The following is a 12,326-nucleotide window of genomic DNA, read 5'->3' as shown; positions in this document are numbered from 1 at the left end:
CACACACACACACACACACAGTCACATACACAGTAACACACACACATGCAGTGACATTTATTTTCTCAGAGCCTCCCCTGGCTTTACCTTATCTGGCCTGTTTAGTTGCACATTTATTTAGGTTTTGCAGTGAAATAGAAGGTCTTGTTTAGCTTTCAATGCATGCGACAGGAATAAATAGAAATCGGGCGTCCAACAAAAGTTCAGGTAGGACATTCCAATAGAAAACAAGGTAATCAAGGGGATTTTATCACTGAAACTCAATCCCGTCACGTGCTGTTAGGACACAGTGTAAGAAGATGACTGCCATAGTTACCGAATATAACTGGTGTTCTACGTCCAGCACAACTTACCAAGCTCACAAAAGTCCCTCTCAAAACCCTTTGAAATCGAAATTAGGCTGAGCGGTTCAAAATTAGGTAAATTATTTCAGCAATGCCAGGATAGACTGCAGGAAACATAATCATTTGCTCATGTGATAATTACTACAACCTCTAGAGACCGCTGCCGCTCTAGATAAAGTAGTTTTTGGGATATGGATGGTCTGTATATCAAGGGGGCTGATTGAGAAAACAGGTTTTCAATAGTCATTTGTGGTTGTAGGACCACTTATACCGAAATAAAAAAAATTAATAAGAAAAGGACTTTTATTTTTTTATGACTTTATTAAACATGTACACCGTAAGATTCCATCTATTTAAATATCTTTTAAGTTACTATATATCAAATAGTGAGTTAAAACAATGGTGAATGATCATATGACCCACTAATGAAAGCTTCTACTTGCCTTTCTGCTGAGTATTCAAATATCCATGTCTGTGGCGACATTCCCAGGCTAGATGTAAATAAGCCACTATGTTAATGATGCTGCTGACAGCGTTTGGTTTGCCAGCCTAAGTCATCACTAAGGGTTATGCTGCGTTCACTTTTAATTGGAAATCAGGAACTTCCAACTTGAGTCAGGATTGTAGTAAGGGCAGAAGTGTAATAGGAACATGTTTGTGTGTGTGTATGGATTTAAGAGGGTAACATATAAGGGACAGACTGGAAGTAGAGATGTGAATGTGTTTAAATAAAGTATAAAAAAGAGGAGAAAAAAATAACAGTCAACCTTCTCTCAAAGAATGAGCTTGCCAGCAGTTATATTGCAGTTATAGGTCGCTAGAAACAAGGTATCTCAAATCTTAGGGAGTACAACTTTAACATTCTTCTCTTTCTTTGTCAGTCCCACAAAGTAACAGAATTCCACATTTTTGGCTTCTTTGTTTTTGTTGGGAGATGTTCTTTGGGGACACACCAGAAAGCACCACTTTGGTTTCCTGCCAGAGGTCCTGAGTGTCTTTGTCCTCAGCCTTGATGTTGGGCTGTGAGGGCAAGGTTGGCTGAAGTCAGCTGTGCGACATGTGATCTGAAATCCTCCAAATCTTTGTTAAAGAACATCTCCCTCTCTAAGGTGTTTTTTTCTGGACTTTTGCACATGGTCCCTGGCAGCCCGCTACTTCCTGATGCGCTCCAAATATGCTAACACCCTTGCTGCATGAAATTTGTTCCCCTGCTTCATTTTGTTCTGAAGAGTGTCATTCTTTCCTTTTAAAAGTTCTTGTTGAAGAGCTGTATTCTTGGTTATTTCCACTGTGTATGCAACATTAACCTGTTTTAGCATATCCCTGTTCTTCTCATAGTTATGTTGAGCAGGCTTCACATTGCTCAAAACATCATGGAGCTCTTGCAACCTCCCTGTCTGCTTGGCACTTTGGATGTCTGAAACGGTGACCAGAACTCATACACAGACCTAGGTGTGGCAAGACAGGGAGAGAAAAAAGTTAACAATAGGTATAATCACAAGAGAGCAGGTACAGCTTTGGCTGGCGTATACGGGTACAAGATGATACAACAATCCGGTGGTGAACTGGAAGGTTAGTCTGGCTTGAGTAGGTAGCTGATTGCAAGATCAGGAACCGGTGTGCTGAGTGGTGGGATGAGCCGCAGGTGTAGGGGAGCTCCAGCGTCCACGCCCACCAGTGGCTTCCAGAGCATAGAGGTGTACTACCAAGCTCGATTACTGGATTAGCGGGGTATCTTGCGCTCAAAGCCTTGGTCAGCTGTGATAGAAAGTCGCTCTCTTTTTTTGTTTGTGATGCCGAAACTCTGAGCAAACATATGCTGTGCCTTGCTATCCACAAGGTTGTAGCTGTTTGAAGTTTCAGAGCTTTTTGCCAACTTAAACTGTCAAGGAAGGATTTAAAAGTGTTTGAGATGAAAAAAAATCTCTCGCTCCGTGAGATAGCGGTAGAGTGGAGGCAGCATGTGCGTCAGTCTTGTAATTCTGCGTGCAGGGTTTGTCTCCCATGCAATGTAAATTGATGTGTAATTTTTAAAAATCCAATTCTTATGTCACATGGAAAACTTATTTGCTAAATAAATAGATAAAAATAAAGCAGGTTGGACACAGCTTTTGCATTTTTAAATCATCATCACTCTTTTGTGGTTAATGATGAACATTTCTGCGTTTTGCATAGTTATTTTTAGACAATATGCAGAATCTTTTCACTTACAGATTTACACGATCTGCTATTTTTAATTTTTTTTATTTTTGCCAGCACGCCTCCTTAGCTTTATGTGCAACAGGGTTGCCCCTTGCTGTTATTATACTCTTGGACTGCTCATAGGAGTTCATTATAACGATATGCTCCTCTTCAGTTCGTTCTTTGTTTAACTCTGTTTGCAAAGTAACCCTGGGTATGTTCAGCGTGCTTAGTAGTACACTCCTCAGGAGGGAGAGAGCAAAACACAGAAACGGCCTCCAAAACAAAACACACAAGCACACAGCAGGCACAGCATTGCCTGGGGGTCATGACATTGGAGTTCACTCTTCAGCTTAGGGCTGGGCAATATGACCAAAATCTCATATCACAACATAGGTATCCCAATCGCGATATATATCACAATATAGTACATTTTCTGTGAACATTATAAACCCTCTCATTCTGAGCAGCGAGCGCCTGACAGGACAGCAGCATGTGCACGTGAGTCCAGTGCGGCTGTCCGCAGCCGGTTACTGAGTGATTTCTGATACGGCAATCTTATTAAAGGATCTGTGGTTATAACAGAGGAGGAGGAGTAGAGGAGGAGTATCGGAGTCTGGTGGGGGACTTTGGTCTCTGATGCCATACTAACCACCTACAGCTCAACACATCCAAGACGAAGGAGCTGGTCATTGTTTTTGGGAGGTCCAGACCAAGACCGCGACCAGTCCTGCTAGAGGGATCCGAAGTGGAGGCGGTGGACTGGTATACAAATACCTCAGGCTGTGGCTGGACAATAAACTGGACTGGACAACACACACCAGCCACCTGTACAGGAAGACACAAAGCAGGTTGTACTTCCTGAGGAGACTGCGGTCCTTCAACATCTGCAGCAAACTTCTGTGGATGTTTTACCAGTCTGTGGTCACCAGTGTCCTCTTCTACACTGTGAACCTGATCAGGCGGGCCGGCTCTGTGGTCGGCATGAAACTGGACAGAGAGGAGGACACTGGACAGACTGCTGCACATTATGGACAATGCCAGCCATCCCCTGCACACCGTCATCAGCACCCAGAGTAGCCTGTTCAGTTGAAGGCTGCTCCTGCCCAAGTGTAGGACCAACAGGCTCAAGAACTCATTTGTCCCTCAGGCCAACATCCTCTACAACTCCTCACTTGGGGGGAGGAGGAAAAAAAGAGAACAGAAGGGAAGGAGTGGGAGCCACTCACTGTGCAATTAATAATCTACTCTTACATACCTGCACACTTATCTTCTTATTTCTTTGTGCAATAACTTTATCCACCACTTAAGTGCAATCATTTAATCTTGCTTCTCATTTCTGTCATATACAGTCATACATACTTATACATTTCCTCTACATTTAACTTATCTGATTTCATTTTCCGTGAATTTTATTTTACCTCTTTTATTACATCTACCACATATATAAGAGTTTATTGTGTACTGTATACAGTATATACTTTCTGTATTTATTTAGCTAAGAGTTTATTGGTTTTCCTATACTGTATTTTTTTATACCTCCGTCATGTTTTTGTAAGCTGCTGGAAATTCAATTTCCTTGCAGTCATCCCAAAGGGATCAATAAAGAGAAGTCTAAGTCTAACATAAATGTGTTTTGTTTGTATCATTCTTTGACAATAGCTGACGTATATTTAGAACTATACTTTCACTTTGATCTACACAGCGCTGTGTCAGACTGTCGGACTGACGTCACAGCCCTAATTAGCCGATTGTTTATTAATTCCACTGAAATAAGCGGTAGAGCAAAACATGAAGCAATAGACCTTTTCCTATCATACGATACATATCGTCATATCGCACAGTCCTACTTCAGCTCATCTACTTGTGCCTCCTTCTGAGTATCACAGTCCAGTAGCAGCATGACTTACAAGTAGGGGGGTTCAAGCACCTCTGTTTGTCAAGGTTGTGTTGGCTCCATTTATCGACGGCTGATTAAGTTTTGTCATCTCACTCCGGTGAACTGAGGCCTGTATCTGATGAGTGTTTATTTGCAATTTTCTTCCATAGAAACAGAAATAATGCACTCTACAAGGATTAAAGTTATCTGTCGCTCCAATGGATTTCCATCTTTGGAGAGGCTGTCTAAGAGATCAGTATAGATAAAAATGGGAATTTAGAGGACAAAACCAAGAACCAGCTTTCAGACAGCGAAAAAGATGTGTTTATAGTAAGATTGATAAGAATGTTTCAGTGTTTTTGTATGTAATTTATTTTTAATTATTAATATGCCGATTGCACTGGGTCTGAGAGGACTGTAATTTCATTTTTTGCATTTTTTAAGTCATGCTTATTGCAATTTTTGACAATAAAACTGACTTGACTTGACTTGACTAAACTGTTTAAATTACTTAAGTTCCGGCTAATTGGGTTTACAAGTTTGTTGTGTTTGCTAAGTCACATTCTTGTTCTGTTCATTGGGTTGACAACATGGACTCGTCTGCTCATGTCTTCCAGTGTGTCACCCTGGCGAGTGCTTATGCAATCCCAATTCCAATTAACTTGGGACGGAGAAGAACAGAATGCAGCCATTTGCAAATACTTTTCAAACTATATTCAATTGAATACACTAAAAACACGATATTTAATGTTCAAACTGATGAGCTTATGAACAAAACATTACAATAAAGCTGGGACAGGGGAAACACAAGACTGCGAAAGTTGAGGAATGCTCCAAAAAACACCTGTTTGGAACATTCCACAGGTGAACAGATTCATTGGAAACAGGTGAGTGTCATGATTGGGTATAAAAGGAGCATCCCCGAAAGGCTCAGTCATTCACAAGCAAGGATGGGGCGAGGTTCACCACTTTGTTAACAACTGTGAGCAAATAGGCCAACAGTTTAAGAACAACCTTTCTCAATGTAAGATATTTGGGGATTTCATCATCTACAGTCCATAATATCATCAAAACATTCAGAAGTCTGGAGAAATCTCTGCACGTAAGTATCAAGGCCCAAAACCATTGTCAGTTAACACAGTTTGTTACTACATCTACAAGTGCAAGTTAAAACTCTACCATGCAAAGTTAAAGCCATATATCAACAACACCCAGAAATGCCGCCGGCTTCTCTGGGCCGAGCTCATCTGAGATGGACTGACGCAAAGTGGAAAATTGTTTTTGGAATCATAGACGTTGTGTCCTCTGGGCCAAAGAGGAAAAAGGACCATCCAGATTGTTATCAGCATCTGTGATGGTCAGAGGGTGTGTTAGTGCCCATGGCATCATGGGTAACTTGCACATTTGTAAATGCAGCATTAATTCTGAAAGGTTTTGGAGCAACATATGGGACGTCCCTGCTTATTTCAGCAAGACATGCCAAGCCACATTCTGCACGTGTTACAACAGCGTGGCTTTGTAGTAAAATAGTGCAGGTAGTAGACTGGTGAAATTTGTGGCGCATTATGAAGTGCAAAATACAGCAAGGAAGAAACACCGGACTGCTGTGCAACTGAAGTCGTACATCAAACAAGAATGGGAAAGAATTACACCTACAGAGCTGCAACAATTAGTGTCCTCAGTTCCCAAATGCTTATTGAGTGTTGTTAAAAGGAAAGGCGATGAAACACAATGGTAAAAATGCCCCTGTCCTTATTTCAATGAATGTTTGCAAAAACAACAATAAGGTTTACCAGTTTGAACATTATCTTGTCTCTGTAGTGTATTCAACTGAATATAGGTTGAAGAAATTTGCAAATCGTATTCTGTTTTTATTTTACGTTTTACACAACATCGCAACTTGGAATCGGGGTTGTGGGTGTATTTGTGCAAAATGTGTCTTGTCTAACAAATGCAAATTGTTGATGGGGAATATGACCTTAAAAATGGCAAGAAGAAAAAAACATTTAGCTAGATAGTGAAAACATACGGGGCTGTAGCCCAGAAGTTAGAGTCCTTTTCAGACGGGAAATGAAATTTGGCTGAAAATGCAATTGGGATTTTGCATTTTCTCCCTGTGTCTGAGTGGGTTGTCTTCATGTTCTCCGGCTTCCTTCCACAGTCCAAAGACATGAATGTGTTGGGTTAATTGATGACTCTAAATTGCCTCTAGGTGTGACCCGTTAACTGGCCACTTTTAGCTGAAAGCGTCTGCGGTTGCCGTAGTGACTGCATATGTTAACAACAGAAGAGAATGCATAGCTTGTGAATGCCTCTGTTTAGTTTTTCATTACAATGTTAAACATAAAGTTACCTACCTGAGGAGTCTTCATAGTTTTGTTTATTAAATGTGTCAGTGGCGTTTTGTACGTTGCTTGTTGTTACGGTAAACAAGCAGAGAGTGAGTTGATCTCCCACTTTAAAAAAAGAATCCTGTTTTCATGATCTGCAGTCACTATGGCAACAGCAGAGGCACTCGGCTTAAAGTCTCCAGTTAACAGGCTCACTCGTCAAACCGACATAGCGGCAAGTCAGTCCGCTTAAAGTTGGATCTTGAAGTTAATAAGTCAGTCTGCTTTAAGTTTGATTCTGAAGTTATCAAGTCAGTCTTCTTTAAGTTTTAATCTGAAGTTTTCAAGTCTGTCTGCTTTAAGTTTGATTGTTATCACTTGTCAGTGTGGAAGCAGAATTTTGCGGTTTTCACTGCTACAATGTTGCATCTGTGGCTGCTGGTAATGCAACCACATACAAGTCTACCGTACTGGGCTATTTTCATCATCATTATGTTCTTTTTTTTTTATTAGACCGTAAAGAGATCCAGATCTATAGCCCCAAATGCCCAGGTCTAACGACACGCCTGGTTACTTTAAACAATCATTGTGATTAGGTCTATATGTTTTACAGACATGGTCAGTATGAACACATCCATTGGCAGTGAACTGTTTTGATGATACATTCAATATAAATGATTTCATTATCATATGAATGAAACGTGTCATCCAGGCAGCATTACATGTCTTACAAAATGTTTTTGCAAACTAAGATAGTTGTACATGAATGTAACTCTGCATTGACACAAATGTATTCAATCATGTGCAATTGCATTATTGACAAAACTGTTTAACTTGGATTTTAGAGTCTAACACCAGGCAGCCTCTTTCGTCCAGATGCTGCTATAACACTGAATTTCACACTTTTGCATTTCCGCCGCCATCAGTGGCTGGGCTGATTGAGTAGGAAGTTTTTGGCTGTAAAGCGAGAGTCATCCTTTCTCCCTCCCCCTGGCTTGTGCCAAACAAAAAGGCTGCATCAGACTTTTAGGTCATACCTCCTCCTTACTCAGCTACTTCACACCCTCTGTGGATGAATCAGGGGGAAAGATTGTTCTGTATAAATAAACAGGATTTTAGTAATGCTATAAATGCTATTCAAATGGCTTTGACATCTGCATATTTTCTGTCTCAACACAATGATGATGTAGATTCTTTATAGAAGAGAAACTGGGCAATAAATGGTAATCATATTTCACCGATCACCTTACTGGCCCCAATTAATATTCTTCTCCACATCATAGTTTAATGAACATGAGCAAAGCAGAGCAGATGAGTTTAACTCTTAACCTGAATGAATAGTTATCACACCGACTTTTGATATGTCTTTTTTCATCCCTGTACTGTACATTGCTGCTCTTGAAGCATTTAAGTAGCAACTGAACCATCCCATTCAGGTGTGAAAACATCCATTGTTGATACAAAGGGGAACAGTCACCATTTTACCATATAAGCTGCAATAGACTCAATAACAGCCTGGTCCAATTATGGTCGTTTAGAATAACAGACTTCTCAGATGTGCAGTGACCTGCTCAGCTTGTCTAATAACCCTGACATTGTGCCAGTGGATTTTCTGTTTCCCCAGGAGGAGGTTTCCATCACTGCTCCAGCGACAGGGGAGGGGGCTTCTGTGCCTACGCCGACATCACTCTGGCCATCAAGGTATTAGCACCAATAATACCAAAAATTACCGCCTGTTTCAAAGTAATATGGGCCTGTAATGTATTATTTGATCTAAATGATTGATGCATTAATGTGTTCATCATTTTCTCATCTGGTAAATGTGGAGCTTATTTTATGTACTGTATGTACTGCTGCGTAGTTTTAGCTATGAAAAAAGAATTGGGTGATTTATATTAGTAATACTAATTAAATTGGCAAAGTACATTATCAAATAAATGTAGTAGCGTGAAGGACACAATTTACCTCTAAGATGTAGTGGAGAAGAAGTATAACTTTACATAAAATTGAAATAAGAAGCTTACAAGATTATAATATTAAAATTTAATAAATGTTCTTAGTTACATTCCATCACTGTTCATAAATCCCAGTTCAGATTAAAGATTCGCAACGAGACGAGTTGAAACCTGCAACTACTTGCAGTGTTCAGGTCCGCACTGTTCTGAAACCTGCCAGTTCAGACGAGTTAGACGAGGCGAGCCGGTGTATCATCTCCATAGCAACGCAGCTCTGTACTTCTGTTCTAACCTCTGACTTTTCAGGCTTTTTTTCGTAGCGTGATATAATTTGTAGCATTATAAAATATAAATGAGGACAGAGACAGTGAGATACTTGCTACAGCTGCATTTGTAGTTGTGATGAAAACTGGGAAAATTACATTTTATTTCCCTGATCCACTGCTTTGGTCTGGATTACTGCGTCCCTCCCCTTATTTATTGTATTGATCGCTTGACTCTCTCTCTCTCTCAATCTCTCTCCCACACGCACATATGTTGAGCCTCCGTCCCAATCTGCCATTTCAGCCAGCTGACAGTTTGTAAGTGACCAGACCAGCAGACTTGGCTGTTGAAACAGGTGATGTGTGTTATGTCCTAAAACCAGTTGCTGGCGATTTGACAAGCTGAGTCACAGGCGACAACATCAGCCAATTTGAGTCCAGACGAGACGGAGCAATTCAATCAATCAATCAATACTTTATTTGTTAGGGACAGTGCACATTAATGAACAACGATAACAACATATCACTGTAAAAGTGCCGGATTATAGCAAAGATGCTAATTTGCATCCGTAGTCCCTGCTAAAAAAAAATAGAAAAAATACAAATACTACTAAAAAAATAAATAAAATACAAATAGAAGAGACAAGACACACCGCACAATACATTACAACACATTCTTCCCAAATGCAGTGCGCCTGTGGGGGATCTCACAGTCAACACAAGCCCTGGTGCTCATACCTTCCAGAGTCCTTTTCTTTATGAATTCAGTCAGGGGTGGTGGAGCGAGACCATGGAGACTTTTATATACACAACACGCAAATCTAAATGTTTTAGAATTATGGAAACTTAAAAATTGTGTTTTTTAAGAGTCTTGCAGATGTTGTAGGAGAAGGGTTTTTCATCTTCTTTATCGTCTTTAGGGCTCTTTTATAGAGAGTATCTACTGGTTTAAGTGCTGTCGTAAATGCCAGTGACCAGCATGTGAAGCAGTAGTCTATATGTGAGAGGATCATACAGTGTAAAAACATCAAAGCTGCACTGGTGGGTACAAACAGTTAACAGTACTCGGTGGTCAACAGTGTCAAAGGCCCTTTTAAGATCTAGGAAGACAGCTCCCACACAGTTGTTCATATCCAGGAGACACTTGTTTTTTTTCTATCAACTTACTTAGGGCCGACTCTGTGGAATGGTGAGTCCGGAAGCCAAACTGCATCGGATGTAATGTTGTGTACCCGTTATTGAGGTGTTCAACTAACTGTTTAGCCACCCATTTTTCTATTATTTTGGAGCTGAAAGGAAGAATACTGATTGGTCTATAGTTGTTGATTTCAGATTTACTTCCGGATTTAAAGATTGGATTCACCGTGCTCACCTTCCAATTCGTCGGGACAACAGAATGCTTGATTAACTGATTTACCAGCTGTGTGATGGGGCAAACCAGAGACTCTATGTGAAGTTTAAAAAAGTTAGTGTCAAACCCATAGTCATCCTTGGCATTAGATTTGTTAAGGGAGCAAATCATTTTCATTACCTCTCTATCAGAGATTTCAGTTATATTAAAGACAAGCTGTTCGCAGTTGACAGGATGATAAACACAGTCAGGTGCAGTGAAAAGACTTGATATTTCTTGAACAGAATTTATAAAAGCCAAGGTGACAGGAGTGTTCACAAATTGACTCTTAATGTTTAGTTCCAGTCCTTTACTGTTCTGTTTTGTCTGTCGGCCAGTTAGATTATTGATCTCTTCACATCGCTGCAACTTTTATCTGCAACGTTATAAAACGGTTTCGGCTTGTTGGAAGTCTTTTGTCTGAATTGGGCTTAAGGACTAAAACATCCTTACTTACCTCAATACCAGCAGGAGTGTTGCTGCTACATCCTTACTTGGTCTGGTAAAATCCATAGCGTATGGTGGCTAATGGTAGCCAAACAAGTGTTTATGTTAAGCTATTGAACAGGTTACATTTAATAAATGTATAAGATGGGTATGAGCTTAAAGCTGTGGAAGGTGGGTTTATTTTGGTGTCATAAGGCAAAAATCCCATAATAATCTCAGCATATTGTAATTCAAGTGGAAAACTAGACTTCTACACATTTTCTTGGCTCTGTTTTCAGGCTTCAAGCCTGTGACAGGAGGCTTTGGCCATTCACCGTCATTTCAGATCGAGAGCATGTTCCTATTGGCTGTTCTACAAATGCATGGTGAAAGCCTGACTCAATGGTGGAAAATGGTCCTAAAAAAATATTCCAACAATTGCAACAACTGCCTTTTCCAGAACATTCCCTCCCCAGCTTTAACCAGGTAAATTATGACATTTTAGAGCTTCAGCTCAAATGTATTTTGTTATGAAAAGTGCTGGCTTCCCTTTCAAATCCCTTAGAACAAATCTGAACTGTGTCATGTGTTAATAAAGAAAACATTTTCCCATTCATCTCTCAGTTTCTGTTTGAGAGAGTGGAAGGCATCTCCAGAGCTACCATCATCGATCTGGATGCTCATCAGGTGAGCCGATACCATCACCACTGTCTGTGTCAATGTGCATCGCTGCTTAGAAACGTACATCAATGACAAGATAACCCCCCTTTTATCAGCATTCCAATCAATGAGATTCCCTGCAGGCCAGATTGGCCCTTACTGTCATTTAGTGGAATGTATTTAAAAAGAGCTCTTCTGGCAAACAGCTGAGTGCCAGCTTTGGATAATATTGGACGATCACTGGGATATCTTCAGTCGTGGTATGTTTAGGCTCGTTAAAGAGCAATACAGCAGTGCAAAGGTGTAAAGTTAAAGAGCGTGTGTATGTGTTTGTGTATGGAGGTCCATACGTTTCAGAATACTTACGCAGTTGACTGAGTGTGTCACAAGCGCGTGCTTTGACGCCTGTGCATCAAAGCAGCGGGTGACATGTCATGTAGTTTCCCCATTGACTTATAACAGTCACACATATATAACGGTGTGATGACTGCTGCACGCCAGTAACCACACTACGCAGAGTGACTATGCGTAAGACTTATGGATTTTTTGCGAACGCAGGCATAAACGCTCGCATTAAGAAAATAAATATTTTTTTACACGTGCGTGCGTGTGCGTTGTTACTTGTGCGCAGACTTCATCACGCGTAACAAGAAGCGTACTACAGTGTGTGTGCATGTCTGTCTGTCACTGTTAGATGTTTTCTTTCAGGCGATTACACGCACGTGCGTTCATATGTTTTGATTGTTCAGCCGGAAGTAGATCTGGACTGGGCGAACCATTACCCGAACATGACCGCGTAACGTAGTTTCTGTGTTCCATTTCCATCCAGGAGATATCGCCACCGAGAAAATAATAACACCAAACAGACATTGAATTATATTATATGAATTATTATATT

At 40.5% G+C, this 12,326-nt stretch overlaps 1 protein-coding gene across 1 annotated transcript in view; it reads left to right on the top strand.

Annotated features, from left to right (window-relative positions):
* The window catches only part of hdac11 (histone deacetylase 11), a gene marked incomplete at its 3' end in the record, with an annotated part of 32,726 nt that overhangs the window by 7,919 nt on the left and 12,481 nt on the right, over positions 1-12,326 (top strand). The window contains exons 5-6 of the mRNA XM_083939674.1: positions 8,359-8,435; positions 11,393-11,455. Coding sequence (XP_083795800.1) covers positions 8,359-8,435; positions 11,393-11,455 — 140 coding nt within the window. The remainder of the gene's footprint in view (positions 1-8,358; positions 8,436-11,392; positions 11,456-12,326) is intronic.

This window comes from Echiichthys vipera (genome assembly GCF_963691815.1).
Source record: "Echiichthys vipera genome assembly, chromosome: X".
In the NCBI taxonomy this organism is placed as follows: Eukaryota; Metazoa; Chordata; class Actinopteri; order Perciformes; family Trachinidae; genus Echiichthys; species Echiichthys vipera.
The sequence above is the reverse complement of the archived record's forward strand: the minus strand, read 5'-3'. Positions and strand labels throughout refer to the sequence as shown.